The sequence below is a fragment of the Aphis gossypii genome, chromosome X, assembly GCF_020184175.1.
Source record: "Aphis gossypii isolate Hap1 chromosome X, ASM2018417v2, whole genome shotgun sequence".
Taxonomy (NCBI): Eukaryota; Metazoa; Arthropoda; class Insecta; order Hemiptera; family Aphididae; genus Aphis; species Aphis gossypii.
The window spans coordinates 9,163,365-9,182,802 of NC_065533.1; the positions used below are offsets into that span (position 1 = coordinate 9,163,365).

The 19,438-nt window shown below is 24.3% G+C and overlaps 1 protein-coding gene across 3 annotated transcripts; it reads left to right on the top strand.

Annotated features, from left to right (window-relative positions):
• The first annotated feature begins 3,294 nt into the window (after positions 1-3,294).
• On the top strand, positions 3,295-17,303 carry LOC114124619 (uncharacterized). 3 transcript variants are annotated; one of them, XR_007605985.1, is made up of 8 exons: positions 3,295-3,989; positions 5,523-5,725; positions 5,856-5,997; positions 6,081-9,817; positions 9,913-9,982; positions 10,919-11,023; positions 12,326-12,484; positions 15,691-15,894. XR_007605985.1 is itself a non-coding variant. In XM_050206758.1 (5 exons), exons 3-5 carry the CDS (start codon positions 10,995-10,997, stop codon positions 15,914-15,916), a joined length of 414 nt encoding a protein of 137 aa, XP_050062715.1. In that variant the 5' UTR covers positions 7,320-8,419; positions 9,913-9,982; positions 10,919-10,994; the 3' UTR covers positions 15,917-17,303. The 3 variants fall into 3 exon arrangements, 2 of the variants coding, with proteins under 2 accessions (XP_050062715.1, XP_050062716.1); XM_050206758.1 differs by lacking the exons at positions 3,295-3,989; positions 5,523-5,725; positions 5,856-5,997 and having other exon boundaries at positions 7,320-8,419; positions 15,691-17,303; XM_050206759.1 differs by lacking the exons at positions 3,295-3,989; positions 5,523-5,725; positions 5,856-5,997; positions 6,081-9,817; positions 9,913-9,982 and adding an exon at positions 9,998-10,355 and having other exon boundaries at positions 15,691-17,303.
• Positions 17,304-19,438: the final 2,135 nt, after the last annotated feature.

Here is a 19,438-nt window from a genome sequence, read left to right on the forward strand (position 1 = left end):
AGACTATCACACCAAAAAAAAATTATTAGAATATTTATATTTGACTTCTATTTTTTTCAATACAAATTACCTATTTAAAATGTTGTCAAAAATATATTTATGACTTAAAAAGATTGAAAAATCTGATTTCTAAATGTTTTTGTACTTTAATTTATTTAATTGAGTACATTTTAAGAACCACTGGCTAAGAGTTATACAATCAACTATAACTTTGGAAGTTTTGGTCCAATTTTTTTTTTTTTAATTTTTACTGATTTGTTGAGCATAGATATATCCTTATGGCGTATAGGGTAGAAAAACAATAAATATAATTTATGAAATATAGTCAGCACAGAGCAGGTGCTATAGATTTTTGGGGTCAGCAGTGAAAGGGTTAAGGATTTACAAAATAATTTTGAATTTGAATATTTGCTTACTAAATGACTGACCCTGATTGTGTAGAAAGTTTATTTTCTGTCGTACGAGCTAAAGGTGGAAATAATGTTACGCCAGATTCATTTAAGTTTTATTCGGCCATACGAATGTGCATAACGCAACAACTTCTAATTCCTCCTACATCTAGAAGTTGTGAAATAAAAGTTTTTGAGTTTTTAAAGACTTATTGCAGAATAAACTTTTAGTTATACCTAATGTATTAACTAATTATTTATCCTGACATATTTTAATATTTTTTAATCTGTATTATGAGTAAAATAAATATTAATACATTATAATATTAAAGTATAAGTACTAATAACTGTGTCAAACTGACTTTTTATTTAGTAAAATATCAAATTTGTGCAGTGGCAGGTGGGTGGATGTAATATTTTAGATTTGCCTCTGTCAAATAAAATTGTCAAACTGCCACTGCACTGTTTTCAGTTTTTTTACATTTTCTATAATGCGTGTTTATTATATTACATAAACACAGATTTAAAATATTAGTATATAAATTAATTGAAAAACAACAATTTAATTTTAAATTTTAAAATGTAAAATAATAATTAAGAATGACTACGGTCAAGTAAGCTAACATTGACAGCAAAATATACTCAATAGGCGCCTGGAAAAATTTGTGTAGGCAACAACTACGATTACGGGGGGCATATAATTATGTATGTCGTGTTCTCATCGTAGACTGTCCCGTATTGTTATTTTGAGTATATTTGCTATTACCTACTCAATGTTGTGATTTATGAATTTTAACATTAGTTGGTATACATCTAACGAATATTAATGTACCTATGAATGATGATTTAAATAGTAATATTCTTTATTACTATAATACTATGCTACGAATAATTATTCATAAATGTATATTCTTTAAATGTCATAATTACCATTAAGTTACTGCTTATTATTTAAGTTAAGTACCTTAGTGTAGGCTTGCCATTCGTCCCGGTTTTAACCGCATGTCCCGGTTAATGGAAGCCGAACGAAAATGTAAAATTAATTTTGGTCTAGTAATGATTTTTATGAAAATAAATAAGAATAATATTATAGCCGTATTGAAAAAAATCCATTCAACAGAAAAATATCAAAATTAGCTTATACTAATAAATGTAGTTAATGTAAAAAAAAATTGTATTGATTTTTTCATTTTCAATAAAATAACGGGTATTTATTATTTCCATATAAATTATAAATATACTGACTAGGTACCTATACTAAAAAAGAAAAAAAAAGGTTATTTAATAATATGATGTCTCGGTTTGGTGATTTAAAAATCTGGCAACCTTACCTTTGTGTCATTTATTTTATAAGTATAATATTTTGTATCTCTATAATATTAAAATTATCATCTAAATAAGCCTATTTTTTATCTAAGCTGAACATTATAATATAATTATCTAGATACGATAAAAGGTAATTAATTCATATATTTCCTTGGTACCTACCTATATAAATAATTCTTAACACTTTACCTAACATAGTATGGTTTTAACGATCTATATTTTAATAAAAGGTAATTAACTTTAATTTAAGTATCAATTATTAAAATAGGTATCTTATAATATCATACTTATATACCTTACTATAACTTATATAGTTAGTATATCAATAATTGTCGATTTTTAATTTATCATTTATTTTGGAAACACGATGTCAACATAGTACGTATGTTGTCATCTTATAACTGTACTACAATAATAGTACCATAGAAATTTAGATGCCTAAATCGATAAAATATCGTAAAAATTCAATTTTTATTACCTAATAAATTGAACCTTGTACATGTCTTTAATATAACCGATTGCTTATAAATATTTCAAGGCTAATTCGGGTCCAAAAACTCAAATTTTGAATCTAAATTTATTGCCATATTCGACTCTAAAAATAAAACCATAATATTCATAATCTTATAGGATTATAACTTAACCTAACCTAACATGTATACATCTTCGTTACGAAATAACAAAAATAGAATCAATTATAGTGAGTATTAGCAATATTATAATGTTATTTCATAAAAGTAATTATTTATATTTTTCATTATGAATATTAAATAATATATTATGTTGTGGTAGTGGTAGTAAATAGTAATATAATATAGGTATTATTTATTTAATTAATAACAGTTTAATTTTCCATATTCAAGACTACGATCACACGATCTGTCAAAAATTACACAATGTCTAAAGCTTAGTCAATTCGCTGTGAAGTTGTTGAGGTCCTAACTTTCAAAACTGTTGCATATAAATTGAAACGTTACAAAACAAAATTCCCGGCAATTTCTTTTACTTAAAAAAATCATATATAAGAAAACATACTTCTATAGTGCGTTAAAACTTTTATGAGATGGAAAATGATAAAAATACATGTCTGCATAGGTTGTTAAAGATTTACGTCAAATATCCAATAATAATTATAATAAATCGAAGTTTATGCCTCTATGGACCAACAATATAATATGAAGTAGGTATATATATATACATACTATATACTTTATCTGTGATGGGTTTTCTAGTAAATTACAAAATTTTTAATATTATATAATATATTCATTAAAATTGCATATACGACACGCCTTCAAAATTGAATGTTACAATAAAATAATAAAATATATTATGTGAAATGATGTTACTTTCCTCTAATGTAAAATTCTATAACATTAAGATAAAGTTGTAGCCGTTGTAGGTACCTTTCTTATCCGTTATTATATTATATCAGTATAGATATTATTGTACCTATATTAAGTTTAAAAATACCGACTATTAACGTGTACAACACAAGGTAGTATAATATATTATAATAAATACACGTCTAGTTTTCAAGCTCTCGAAAATAAATACTTAATAACAGTACATTTCATAGTACACAGTAAAATATTTTCTGACAATATCATAAAATACCCATGTTTTTGAGCTAATAAAATATAATAATGGTTAAACGGCAACTACCCGGCACCAGCCTATCGGATTGCTTCTATAATCAGACAGGGGCAAATACTCACTTTGCCCCTCCCCTAAATGACGCCACTGGAAGCGGCTCGTTGACGGATGGTCTCGAGGTTTTCGATGTATACGTGTGGAGACACAAAAAACCTACGGAGGTTACACGCGTGTGTCGTTTGCGAGCAGTACACCAAGGAATCGATCGATCGTCACCGTGACGCTGTCGAAAACCAATATGACCAAGCGTCCTAACCCGGTTGTCGACTATGGAGGGAATTTATGAAGTGATGGCATATTATCAGTCTGGTTACCAGTAATCGTTTGAAAAAATATTATCATTATACGTATCTAGTATTCAGCCTGCAGGCAGCACCATATTATTATCAGTATCGCGAATATAAATTGTTGTAAGTCCATATAAATACCGTTGTGTTCACTGTTTACCTTTTGGCTTCTATCTATATTATTAAAAACAGTTAATGGAAATCGAAATTATTGTTCATTGTTATATCTCTCACCTTGTGTATTTCACTACTGTCCTCCTGGTTGCTGTCTGTTGTTAACTTTTTACCGATCACTCATTTCCCTGACAAATTTCAAACATGGACAGAATAGGTGAGTTATTTAAAAACAGTGATATTTACTCTGATCACGATATCATTTTAATGTTATACATACCTACCCAATTACAATTCTTGAATAAATCTACCTAAATACAGTACCTACGTGTTTAGTCTAATGTTTTAATTAAGTTTATTTACAGTTTTTTTTTTGTAAGCATAGAAGTTGGAATAATATATCTAATAAGCAAATTTGTCAATGTGTTTGATAAGAAATCAGTAGAGTTGATTTGAAAAAGTTAAATCCTATTAAACACAATGTTCTTAGTTATGTTACCAAAAGATTTGATTCAAATGACTAATTTCATCATTCTTCTGAATTATATTGTTATGTACATTTAGATACCTAATTTAAATAATTCATTATTTTAATTCAAATTTTGATATTTTTCAATAACTTGTGATAATTGTTAAACTAGTTGCGACTACGGCTGTGATCTTTAATTATGGTTGCAATGTAACTTGATGCTAATAAAATTTGATAATATTACCACTGGGTGACTTCTTCCGTCAAATTTTCATGTTATACTATTACTTGTTGTACTTTAGGCACAGATTGTATGTACCTTATATATATATATATATATATATATAAATGTTAATAATGTAACTTTGCCAAATATTTTTGTTGAAAACAAAGTTCTACTGATTACCTACTCCATGTATAAATGTAGGAATGAAATAAATAAATAAATTAGCTTTTTTGACTATTGATAATGATGTATCCCAATTGTTGTTAACTAAATATTGAAAATTAATTTCAAAATAAATTCCTGTATTATAATTATTACTATTCATGTCCATATTCATAGGTCCTATTTTTTTTTAAGCTCATTGTATGCTATATACATGAACTTTTATTGTGTTGTATGTTATTTACATTTTTGATAATATCTAAATTATTGTAAGACTGATATTGCCCCAATATAACTGTATGATTATAACAGGGCTTGGAAGTTTTAGCAAACGTATACTTTTTTGATAAGTCACAGAACATCAAACTTAAAATTCAAATTTCTCGCACTTCTAATGCTATATAAAAATTGTTCTTGTTAATTTATGCATGTTTACGGTTTATAGTGCTATTTTTTCAACATAGAGTTTTAAATGCTATTTTTATATAAACATATTTTTTATAATACAAATAAACAATATAATTCCAATAAAGTATACAAATACGTGAACAAAAACACATTTTGATTTTCAAATAGTAGTTACTATATTGGTTGTGATTGCTGATCACATAAGACAATTTATTCTTATAAATTCCAACAATTTGGTTACTTTTAATTATGTCAGGCGTAATGTACTGCAATTTTATTATTGGATTCATTGTATTTATGTTCCAGAGCTAGATAAAGTACCTAATAATTTCTAAATACCTACTACCATATTCTATATAAAAAAATTTAATTCTTTCATAGAAATTTTTATCTTGTATGTTTACTAACTTTGTATGTTTTTATTTTGGTAATTTTAAGTGAATATTAAAGCAATAATTTAAAGTAAATATAATTTTTTGTTATAGTGCTAAAATTTCTAAGCCTCGATAATAAACATCAATAATATTCTCCATTATTAAAGTGAAGTAGAAGTTGGGACTACAATTCATTCGAATGAAGAGGGCCTATAGCAATTTTAGTTACCACGGTCCACGGTCCATAACTGAAAAATAATCTTAATACTTTGCAGTGTAAATATTTTGAAGTATGACAAAATGTGCTCAACAATGTATGAATTTTCAAACATTGATATTATTAGAGTATAAGCTTCATAAGATTTACATTTTTAGTTTCATTATTAGTAGATATCATTATCAGATATAAATAAATTGAGGATTAATTATTGGACTGAATTTCAGATTATTTTTGAAAAACAAAGTATAAATTTAAGGGAGAAAGAATGTAAATAGATTTAGAAAATTAATTCAAATTATGAAACTCAAAAAATAACCACAAGTCTACAACCTTCTTTCATATGAGCACTTTTTCAGTTGTAACTATGTAAGTTTTTTCTTTTTATGAAATATTAATATATTATTCAATATCTCATTAATAATCTATTATTTGTTACTTATTATTTTTAGCAAACTCCATCAGCAGTAACAGTTTTTCAAGACCAAAACAGTAATCAAGTAATATCTTCTATTATCCCCATCTGGTATAGGATAAAAAGTATTTACATTTTTTTAGGTCTAAATGAATTTAGTTATAATGATAGCATTGTCGTATTTTAGAAAAGTCTTAATTTAATTTATTTATATGGTAACTATTTTGTTATATATACATATTATTATATTATATAATTTTACTTAAGTATGTAATTTATTTAAATAATGAGAGTATAATTTTTTACTTAAATATAATTTGTTAAAACAACAGATATTATAGACACTTCCCTCAGTAATTCAAACAGTGAAGTATTTCTAAATTCTCATTTGTTGTTGGATAGCACTCAAATAAGTGAAGTTATTAAAGTATTATGTACTAGAAGTACATTTTTTTTTCATTGTTTCATTATTTTATTACCATTTTATCACAGTAAAATAAAGTTGGAAATGTTAATTAATTAGTATTTTGTTTTGTTTGTTATATATTCTAGCATTATATTTTATTAATATCAGAAAATATTTATTAAGTTTTATTATAGTTCAAAAAAATATAAAAAAATATTGGTTGAAAATTGCTGGCAGATGAAAATCAAAGATCAACTTAAAAGCTATTTCCCATGAAACAAATGCATGACAAATTTAATCAATGTTATAAATCTATTACATCCTCATCAAGTTGTACACATATTTATATACTTCTTGCCTCTTGGCTTCCACTATCTATAGGTAAAATGATTTACAATATTTAAAAATCAGTGGGTTAATTAATGTTAAGTGTTCTTATTTTGTTCCATAAAACGATTATCGATTTAAAAAATTATATTACAGTTGAATGATTATTGATAATTGGTGATGATAGCAGTTTCTGTAATCTACATTGCTATAAAATACTAAATTATTTTTAAACATAAAATTTTTAATAAATTCTATTTATCTCAAATAAATTTATATATTTAAATTACAATTTCTTGTATTAATAACAATTAATTATATTTTATACTATAACATTAATATTATTAACTTAATTGTATAATATAATTATTATACCTATATTTATGACAGTTACTAATTTCGATTTGTATTTCCAATGTTTTTGATTGTTGAATATAATATTATTGTTAAAAAAAAGTAGTAACATTTTAATTGTAAACATAATTAGTCTACTAAATTTATTAAATATTTATCATGTTTGTCTATAGTATTAAATGTCATTGTTAATAATGCTTAGTTGTGTTAATAATTTACATATAATGTAATTAACTTATAAATATTTAAGTTTATAGACCTCATTATATTATATTATGTTATTTTAAAATTATAATTATAATTATGTCTATATGCCACAAATAATTATAAATTTTTCAATTTGTTTTACTTATATGAATACATTAATTTAAATTATTCTATTAAATTTATTAATTCATTATATCATTTTTAAAATAATATATCAATATTTTTAATTATAGTTAGTGAATATTCAGTAAAAATATTTTAAAGGTTGGTAATCAACAGTGTAAATAATTAATCTGTTGGCATTCGTTTTAGCCTAAGCAAGTAAAATAAAAGTTTTGGTTGATCTCAAGACGCTGAAATTATGGTATCTGTTGCATGTACTTACGTATGACTTTTAAAGCCTATTGTCTATTACTGAAATTCACTAACTCATTTATGAATAATTTAACTATTTTTTCCTATGAGTCATTTGACATATTATTAGAACATCCTTTTATTTTTTTTTATTTTATTTCCTAAAATATAAATTACAGTTTATCAAAGAAGTTTAATAATTTTTTGAATTAGTTAAATTTCATTTGTTTTAAATTATTTAGTATTATACTAAAAATTTGGTCATAAGTAACTACTTTTGTGCTCAAGAATATAATATTGATTTAATCTATTCTGTAATAATATGCTACTGTAACAAATACTAATATTTTTTAGATGTATCAACTTGGATTTTGAGATAAAATCTTCAATAAAATTAATACTTTCATCATTTTCAAGATAATGTTAAATTTCAATTACTCTTATTAAGAAACATTGTATTATTTAACCATTTTTTTTAAATTGTGTATTACTATCATTATCATATTCTGGAAGAATCAGTTGTATGCTTGCAATTTTAACGAATATTTCTCTTATAGACTTGTGTTATTTGTTTATGATCTAGTTACATGTCTTACACTATTAACAAATATATCAGTGTCATTTTTTGTGGATGATAATATGATATCAATGCTGATATGATTTTACATCGTCTACAGCAGGGGTGGATCTAGAAATTTTCCAAGAGGGGGTGGTGTATATAATAAAAAGTAATATACCTATATATACATAAATATATTTAATATGTATTTGTTATAAATATTTTTTAGTTAAAATAATAACTATTAATTAATTATGTATTATATTAATAATTTAACTTAATTAGTACTGCCGTATTAACTTCGACAGTGTTAGTGATGTTACCGAGATGACATAATTTGCAGTTAATTAGGGAGTATGTAGGTTAGCTATCGTATCTTATCTAAATTAGATATGGGTTATAGTTTAAGTACTCATTTTCACTAAATCTGTAGAGCATTAATAATTGTATGTAGAATTTTAAATGATATAAAATATTGTATTAATTTAAAGTTATATAATATTATTTAAAGTTAGTGTTATAAAAAATACTTTAAAAATAATGTTCAAATATTTTTAAAACAGTATTTAAGACTAATTTAAACACCTACTATTTTTTGTTTCTTTTACTAGAAATAAATTGTTTTAACCTAGGTATTATGGTTTTTTTTATTGTAGTTCAATAATTTTCACAATACTTTTTATTGGTAGTATGAAAAATATATTTAATGGAAGTATTTAATATAATAAAATAGTATTAAAGTTTATTAAAGTAGAAAGAGTTTTATATTTAAAAATGAAAAAAAGATATAGGGTATTTGATAAGGAAAATGCATAGAATGTTAGGAATAATTTATATGAATATGGAATGGAAATAGAATGTGTCATCTATTCTAAAATATAAGAAGAAAGATATTATTTTCCGGATAATTTATGTGTATTGTAGATTAAGTATTTCTAAACCAGGTGGAAAAGATAAGTTAATATTCCAAACTATTATAATCGTAAAATTACCTAATTGAATTAATAATAGTGCTGTTCAATGTTCATTACAAAAAACATTTTAGTTAGCCATAATAATTATAAGTTTCAGGGCCGGATTTAGGGGACGGATAGCTGAGTGGGCTGCAGCTCAGGGGCCTCCACAGTTTTATGCTATTTTAATAAAAAAATATATTTTCTTGTTTATGCATAAGGGGTCCCCACAATGTATTTCGCTCACTGGCCACCACATACCTAAGTCTGCCCTTGGAAGGTTTATCAATAATTACTAATTATAATAAAAATAATGTGGAAAAGTAATTAACTCTTTAGGTTTGAGGTTCAATAAGTAAAAAGGTCATATCATAATATATTTTATATTTAAAAAATAAAAATATTTTGCCGCGCACCTTCGAAAATGTAACACACTACTAGTGCCCATGTGGTGGAAATATGAACTATTTAACCTGTATAATATTATCTAAGATTTAACCTAACTTGGTTTGTACGCTCAGGGGCTGACGATAGGTAACCCGTATTTCTTAAACCATGATATTATCATTTATAATCAATTCGACGCTTCGACGGTCAGATAGTCTATTTGAATTGTGAGTACTAACTTCATATTTGATCCATATTATTATTTAGGTATATGTATATATTTATTTTGTTTTATTTATTATGAATTATGATTTTTTTTTAGTCACGGTTTAATTCAATAATCATAAATTGAAACAAAAATTTTCTGAACAAGCTGTTACTATCATCTGCTCGTAAGTTGTAATTCACGTTTTTCAAAAAATTATCAGAAATCCTATGAGAAAATTTGTAGTAACTAACACTCCTACACTGTAGCTTATTGATAAGTCAAAGTTTTGTTAATAGCGCTTATAAAGTTTGAATTCAACTGTTTATACCTTATCATTTTATGGTATGTATCATTAAAATATTCTTTTTTCACCCTTTATTTATTCACTTCTAAAAATGAAATTTACATTTCATCTCATCTCTCATATTTGTTACGTCTTTAACCAACAATAATAATATAATAGGTATACTATTATAAATATGTGTAAGTAACTCATTATATGCCATTTACTCGGTACTTGTCATTTTACTATATCACCGTTATTATTTGTTTTTGCTGTAAGTTTATATTTTTTATTTATTGTAATGAATGGTAATTTAAAAAAAATCTTAGATATTACTGACATGAGTGTATATGATAATATAATCTATAGCTAATAATTTTATTTTTAATGAAAAAATAACTTAAGTATGTACATTAAGTATTAAAATAAATAGTAATCCAAGAGAAGTAATAATTGTTATTATAATAGGTAATAAAAGATATTAACGCTGTACTAAAATATTAATTTAGTCAGAAGTTTGATTCTTTAGTGTTAGAATTTTGTTTATGGTTTAGATGTTTTATTAATACATTTCATTTATAATTCTATATATCATTTATTAATATGTAGTTGAACCTCAAACAAAAGTCTATACAAATATTTATTTTTGGATAACTGACATTTTCATTTAAACAATTTTATTTGGTAATTTTGTATCATAGGTAGTCATAAAATAAATGTATAACTAATATACCTAGTATAAAGTTTACTCGTCAATAATAAATATTCGATTTTTAAGTGAAAAAATTATTACTGCTATAAAAATTTCTACTGAACATTTTTTTTTTTTTTTTTAAGGAGTAATAAGTTTGGTGGTAAAGAGTTTTACTTTATACCTATTCAGTTATTTATAACAACAGATAACTTCATCATTATGGAAAATATTGATGCACTTATTAAAAAGTGAGTATATACTATATTTTTTCTTATAACAATTGGTATAATTTTAAGTAAATTATTAATTTATTTTTAATCATTTAAAATTTTTGAATGAAGACAGATTAATACTATTTCATAATATATTCATAATTTATTTAAAGAATTTGTTTGTGTTAAATAGTCTTTATATTTTATAAGTTATGAAACAGTACGATAAATTTGTTAATGGTTTATTTATTATTCAATTCAATACTCATTTTAACTGTAATGGCAACAAATATAGAATTTTGTACATGACGTGAACTACAAAGATCATTTGGTACTAGTATGATGTATAATATATTTAATGGTTTAAGAGCATTTTTTATTTTATTTTTAAAATTAAAGGTAATATTTTTCATTTCTAATATCATTTAAGATTTTATTGAAATTTTAAAATTAGATATTAATATTTTTTTTCAAATCTGAGACCTTTCCAGATTATTAGATTATTTTTTTTTATTTTAATGGAATTTTTAGCAGTTATCAATTTTTTTCTGTTATTAAAATTCCTTATCATCTCTTTGTTAGGTTAAAAAAAAAATTAAAAAAAAAAATAAGTAAATAAAAAATTAATTAATTAAAAAAAAATAAAAAATAATAAAAATAAATAAATAAATAAAAAAATAAATTAATTAAAAATAAAATAAAAATAAAATAAATAAATAATTTAAATAAATTTTCTTATGACTATATTTTGCTTTATGCATTCCATATTTTACTTCTCTCTACAATTAGGTATTTTCTTATATTCTTTTTTTTTATAAACAATTCCATCAATCCATTATGACGAAAATATTCATTTCTTCTGTTTTCGATACATTGAAATTTCTATCTTTTCTACAGTACTTTTCGTTATTAGTTACAGTGTTTTTCAAACTTATCATTCTTCATTTTTCATATCTTATGAACTCATTTTTCACCTTTTAAAATTGATAGAATTTTGTATTATAACATACATCTATGAATTTAAAAGTTTTGTTTAGAGAGACATAGAATATACAAAATAATTAAAAAATTTAGTTGGCGTGGAGCGGTGTTTGCAATTAATCATGTAACATAATTGAGAGTAAGTATCAGCCGTTGCCACTAGTTTCCAGATGGGTGATCACCTGGGAATTGTATAGGTAAAAATCTTGTCACGTGTTCAACCAATTGTATCTACTCCCAGACTAAAACAGTTAAAAACCTATAAATAGCTAATAACCATAGTTGGCAGGCTTAATAAGATCAATAAAAAATAAAAGTTTGATTTTTTATATTAATAATATTATTTGTTGTGTTTAGATACCAGTTGAAAGAATGTTGTGTTGTACTAAACAGAATAAACTATGATCAGACACTAACAATAAAAAATGAAGCAGACGATAGTACTGAAAACAATATTGATGATCAGATTAATGAATCTTCAGCGAATCAAACTTGTAATGAATGTTATAGAATTTTGTAAGTTAAATAATTTTACTGTTAATCTTCTTATATAAGTTAAACTGTTTATGTTTTGACAATATTGATTTTAATTAGCATTTTGTTTAAATATGAGTAAAATTAAATGTTACCAATTTAATGTATCTTAGCTAAATTAATTGACTTTTGCTTAAGAAAGACATTAGAAAAATTGCAGTTCAAAATAAATATATATTAATTTGATTTTAATATCAAAAGATGGAAACCACATAAAAAATTTAATTAATTTTATAATTTAAAGCTAATGGTTGGTTTAAAAGATTGGTGGTCCATAAAATCTATATAATTATATATTTATGTACCAATTGTACCATTTTCATCAGATAAACTTGTATTACATTTTAGAATGACTTTAATTATGAATTACTAAAAGTTGACAATAATTATCTATTTCTATACATAATACTCAAATGGTTGTTGATGATTTTCGAGTTTCTTATAATATAATACTATATAGTAATATCATAAAAGTAACATTTAAATCATTAATTATTTAGAGATGAAAACAATTCTAAGGTGTTCATAAATATTATTAAATTATCTTTTGGTAATCTATTTTGACAATTTAATAATATCTATTTTTTAATTCCCTATATATTTAGAAAATTTTCAAAGAAAACAGTAAACCATTATTTTTATTGAGTGAACTCTCACTAAAGTGAGTTTTTTATTACCGTTTTATAATAAACGCCTTATAAATGTATTTAAAATACAGCTTAAATATATATTTTTAAAATAATTTTAAAAAAAAAATATATTAAATTCTAATTTGGTTAATGTACTAAATAATATTAATGATTCTTTTTTAAAACATTCTTTGAAATTTGAACTTATATGTATATATATATATATATAATAGTTTATTTATATAAGTATTATATTAGCATAATAGCATACTATTGTTTGAAAATTTTGATTATTAAGTATGTTTAATATAACTTCATTTAAAATCAATTGTTTTCAAAATTATTGAAGTTATTATCTAGTTCAAAGGTATGTGCGTGAGGGTAACGAGGCTCCATATGCTGATCTTGAATTATTCGATGACAAATATGTATTAAAAATTTTTCCATTTTATAAAAAAAGAAAAAAAATCTTATGGTTTTCATAACCATTTAGAATTTATCTGTTGATTTTCAGTAGCATCATAATCTGAACTAAAAGTATTGGAAATAGGATCAAGAGGTGTAGAACATTAGAACATACATTGAAGTTTTTGTCTGTATCACACAATTCACTTGAGCTTAAATTAATTAACTATTTTAAAAGAGCTTTTTTAAGCCTTACATTTTGGTTTAGAAACAAAGATGAGCTAGTATTTAGTGTAAATAGAAATCCAATACTATGTTTAGAATAAAACTATGGAATACTACTGTGACTAGATGAATTAAGTGGTCTTTCATTGAACTTTTTGTTGTATTTGCATCAATTGATATCGGAAATAGGCGTCACGCAGGCCAAGTCAGGCCCGCAAAGAAGAAATAACTGGACCTCCAAAAATATTTTTCCTTAATTCTGGTTTTCTGTACATTTTAGAATGTAGACACTGGCCATACGATTTGCTACCATGTTTGGCTTTGCATACATATGTGAAACTTCATTCTCCAAAATGATGTTTTTTAAAAAATAAATATCATTCAAGATTAACTGATCTCTACCTTGAAAACACTGCGGATTAGTTGTTAAGTTGTTCCCCTAGAGTAAATTTTAAAAAACTGGTTTGAAACAAGAAATGTCATTTTTCACATTAAACTTTTAAGAATGAAATTGTGTTATTATTAGTAAAAATATATAATTACCTACTCAATAATTACCGTATAAATAATTAAATAATTTGTCTTAAATTGTGTGCAAAAACAAATACATTATAATTAATAAACTAATGTTTAAATTTTTTTTGGCCCTCGGACATTTTTTTTGTTCAAATTATTAGAACTATCTTAGAAATAAATTGTCGACCCCGAGTCTATAAGAATCAAATAAAAACCAAAAAAAAAAATGTAACTTAATTAGTGAAAATTATGTATACTAATAACTATACATTTTATTGCAATTGTTAAAAACTTTTTCTCATGTTAAAATATTTTACTTTGCGAACCAATTACTAGAATCAAATTTACTTTTAAACAATCTTTTTAATTCAAAATATTATTCATATAATAATATACAACTTCACAAAAATAACTGAAAACAAATTAACATTGGAACCTCAATAAATTTCTTTGTAACAAATAATTCCTAAAAATTAAACTTTTTAGATTGGTTGGATTTAAAATAATGTTATTATTTACTTTTTTTTTTTTTGTTGTATAAGAAGTTAGAAAAATCATTTCAAACAGTAAAAAACAAAGATAAATTATACTAACTACACTTTTTCAAATATTTGAAAGATAAGTATTCCAAAGTCTCAGGAACAACAATTATGTCAGATGAGTGGAAATGATTTTAAGTTTTACAAAATCATTATAATCATTTGACTATAAACCACACAAAAAATCTTGGTGATTTGTAAATAGGAGCTAACACTTAGACAATCGCAATAGAATGTAATTTAGTCGTATCTTAAAATAAAAAAAAATTTCGAAAAATTCACAAAACTTCATCTGACCTCTTATACTGCCATCTTATTAAAGAATGGTTGTCAGTTAACCCCAAGACACTTTATTGAAGTTTATAACAGTTATTAAAAAACGCTAACTGTACTTAAAAATTTGTAAATTTTAAATAACTGTTTAATTTTTAACTTTAAAAAGGTTTGAATTCATTGATCCCTATATGAAGGTAGATCACCTGCCACATGAATTCCGCATATAATTAAATTAAATTGTCTTGTATAGTATTTTAATTATTAATATATTATTAAGTTAATTTATACTACCTACTAATAACAGTTTTGATATGTAAATAAGATAAAATTATCTTATTTCAGTATTTTTAATTCAGTAAGAGTAGATAAATATTAATTATTAATTAATCAAAATTAAAATTGTACATAATAGTTATTTCATTAAACTATGTAGTTAGTTAAAATAATATATATTTATAATAACGTTATAATGCTATTATTAAGCTTTTTGTTGTACACTTTTATAAATTTAATAATATAATGTATCACTATACAAATTAATAACATGGTATTTGGTTTATGACCGTATTAATGAAATAATTTATGATTTTTTTTAAAGGATGATCCCTGCCAATACAAATGAGAAAATGAAATCTTGTGATGTCTGTCTTATGGAATATTCCAAAAAGAAAAAATTGTATGATCATGTCAAAAAAAGCATGCTGGATAGCTTTTTTAGATGTGAAATATGTAATTTACCATTAGATCGAGGCAATATTATTGTTAATGTTAACATGGATTGGGATAAACGTGAAAAATGTAACGTCTGTTGTGTTTTATTTTAAAACTATTATAAACCTGAAGCATCAACAATGTAATTTTAATGCTCCCAATAAGTGTTGGCCAAAGATATCTATAATTCGATACGATACTGATATCGTGGGAATTTTTTTAATAATTTCGATATTGATATCTAAAAATAATTATTGAAAATATCGCGATATCGAGATTGTTAAATCGAGGCTCACTTTTATTACTTTTATCTTCTAGACAATAAATTATGATGAATTATGATCATCTTTGTGATAAATTTCAAAGAAATAGTTCAAGCAATTTAATCTAAATTAAAAATTCAGTTCTGATTGTTTGCTCGCTGTGATACGTCATAATCATTTTATTTTGTTATTCAATTTTATATTTGTGTTAAATAAAATGAGTGAACATTTTTATTGTAATCTAATTTCTATATTTATATTTACGTTATAATACATAGTAAATTATTATTAATAATTAGTAGTAGTAATTAATATACATATAATTAAAAGTATATCGTTGGCCAACACTACTCCCAATGTCTTAAACTTCTTTCCCAAAGAAGTATATGGCCTAATTGGAGACATTATAACACTCATTTTGGAGATAAGTCAAATTTTTAACTACAGTAGAGTCTCGATAATCAGGACTAGATGGGACTCTATCCGGTTTATCGAAAATCCGGATTAAACAAAAAGACTTTTTTTTTTAACTTAAAATAAATATTTTTCAAAAAATACTTTATGTATTTATACAAATTCAAAATTTATTGATTTACAATTTTACATTACACATTATTATTGTTATTAATCGAAAAAATAATATCTTTATAATGGGTATTTAGGTATTCTCGAATATATACATATACATGAGTACTAAAGTACAAAATATAAATTGTTCGGATTAGCGAAACTCTACTGTAGTAACAAAAATCATTTTCTTTTTAATGGCTAAATATTTTAAACATTTTCAATCCATCAAGTCTTTGTGTAACTTTATATTTATTGAATAATATCAAGTTCTTAACAATATATTCCCAAAATGTGTAGTATAATATTGGTTATGTAATAATTGTATTATATAGGTATGTTAGAATATGTATATTGTTTTTCTTCTGTTGATTTTAAACTTAAATATTCAGTTATCATTTTTTTTTAAATTCCTAGTTTTGTTAATCTTAAATGTTAATAATTTAGTATCTTCAGTGGATTCTGTTTAATGTGGACATGTTGGGACCAGCCCTGTTTGCTGAAAAACTGAAATTAGTTTAAAAAAAACAAAAACATTTCTAATATCAAAAAATGTTTTTATTTTGCACATGTTAACCATACTAATGTACAATATTGAGAAAAAAATGTTATATTATTATATAAAATAAAACTAAATACAGCATACTAAATAAAATTATTATTTTGAGACACAAAACATAAATGTTTAAATGATTATGCATTTTATACCTCATATATCTGATGTAACTAAATTATATTAGTGATGTTAAGTACATATATATTATATATGTAATGTATTTATTGTGGTACACCCGTATTGCAGTTTATGTGGTACAACCTAAGGTACCAGTAGCAAATGCTGACTGATGTATAGGCATGCTCATTTATCATAATGTATTATGATTCTATTTAATTTATAACTAATAAATAATACACAAATTTGTATTAATTTATAAATAAGACTACTAATTATATTAGTACACTAAAATTTCATGTTTTAGTTCAAATATTAGTGCAAGATTAAAACACCGTATTTTTGAATATTGGTACTCTAAAGTTTTAGATTAACTTATTAGAGTAGGTATCCACTACACTAATTGTGATTTTACCATACTAATTACTATTATCAATGTTTTAAGTTTTTCGTGTAAAACTTCTTGTGTCTCTTGTGTATTTTTAATTTATACGAAAATGGAAAATTTTCTTAATTTAAATTACATCCAAGCTATTCACAATTTGGAAATTATGGAGGAAAGACAAGATACCATTCGGTTTCATGTGGCTGAGAATCCATTCGATAGTATGTTAAATTAAAATTTACTTAATTTTCCTAGTTGTTATAATATTTATAACATTTAAAAACTATTACTAGGTACCTATATGAATAAAATATCATAGGTAGATTACTTATTTTATAGTATTAACTGAAAGAGCGTTTGTCAAAAAATGAAGACTTACAAAAGCTTTTGTCAATGCATTAGTAGGTGAACTCCGTTCATACCTTGAGACCCCATCTAGAAAATCTGCTATAAGTATTGAGCGTAAAGCAAGCCAAGACGTCAAGTATTATATCACATAGCTTATATGATATCTGCGTAATATGTTAAAGTTTTACACTATTTAGGTTTTAACGGCTTTACGATTTTTTACAAGTGGTTCGTATCAGCAGGACATTGGGGAAAATCGAGCTTCATCCCTGAGTCAATCTTCAGTTGGTAAATGCATAACTGAAGTGTGTGATACATTAAATATGTTTAATATCTAAGTACGTAAGATTTCCATCGACATTGTATATATTAAATCATATTAGGCAGGAATAAGTTAACATTATATTATGTCATAATGTTACATACCTACCTACTTATATAATTGCTGTAACACTGTTACAACTTAAAATACAATAAGGTTCACTAATGTACATGGAATCCCGGGAGTAATTGGTATTATTGATTGTACTCACATTGCAATAGTACCCTCTAAAGCAGATGGGCTTTACCTGGAACATATATATGTATATGTAAACAGGAAAAATTACCATTCCATAAACGTGTAACTAGTAAATCAATTAGAAATATTAAATCATGTTATCCTATTTTCTAAATATACTTTGATTATTACTAGATATGCGATTCAAATATGTGTATAATGAATGTAAATGCTAAGTACCCTAGTAGTACATGACAGCTATATTTGGTGTCGTAGTACTATCTCTACGATTATAGAACAAATGAATAATGAAGGGATGTGTTCTTATTATTTATTGGGTAGGTAGTGAAGATTCCTCAAATGTAGATTTATTTAATTGAATCCAAAACATTGTTATAACAAAATTAAAAAAAAAATCTGTTTTAATAATCATGTTTTATGGTAATATAATCTACAGGAGATTCTGGGTATGCATTGAGACCTTGGTTGATGACACCATTAAATACTCCAGACCCAAATACCCCCCCCCAGAAGGACGTTATAATGAATGGTTCTGTAAAAGTAGGTCGTTGATCGAACGGACGGAACTTCTTTCGCCCAAAAATGACCTTTTTTTCGCTTCAAAATAATTGTATTCTTTTCGCCCACGGTTTCACGTTTTACATTTTGGAAACCACCGTCTCAAAATTAATAATTTAAAAAAAAATCATATAATCTATTCTATATATAAAATTGTAAGGGTTTTTCTTCGACCGCGCTAACCGAGAAAACTACTGAACCGACTTGGCTGAAACCCGACACTCTGCTGAAGGTTTTAGTACCACTTTTGTCAGTAAAAAAGTACATAAAAAATTAAAAGCATTTGTACCTATATTATTATTATTATTATTATTATTACTA

Bases quoted from the DNA above. Each gene is read 5' to 3' on its own strand.
- LOC114124619 (XM_050206758.1), top strand. From the start codon at position 10,995: ATGGAAAATATTGATGCACTTATTAAAAA. The intron at 11,024-12,325 runs GTGAGTATATAC...TGTTGTGTTTAG, and splicing joins ATTGATGCACTTATTAAAAA to ATACCAGTTGAAAGAATGTT. The intron at 12,485-15,690 runs GTAAGTTAAATA...TTTTTTTTAAAG, and splicing joins AATGAATGTTATAGAATTTT to GATGATCCCTGCCAATACAA.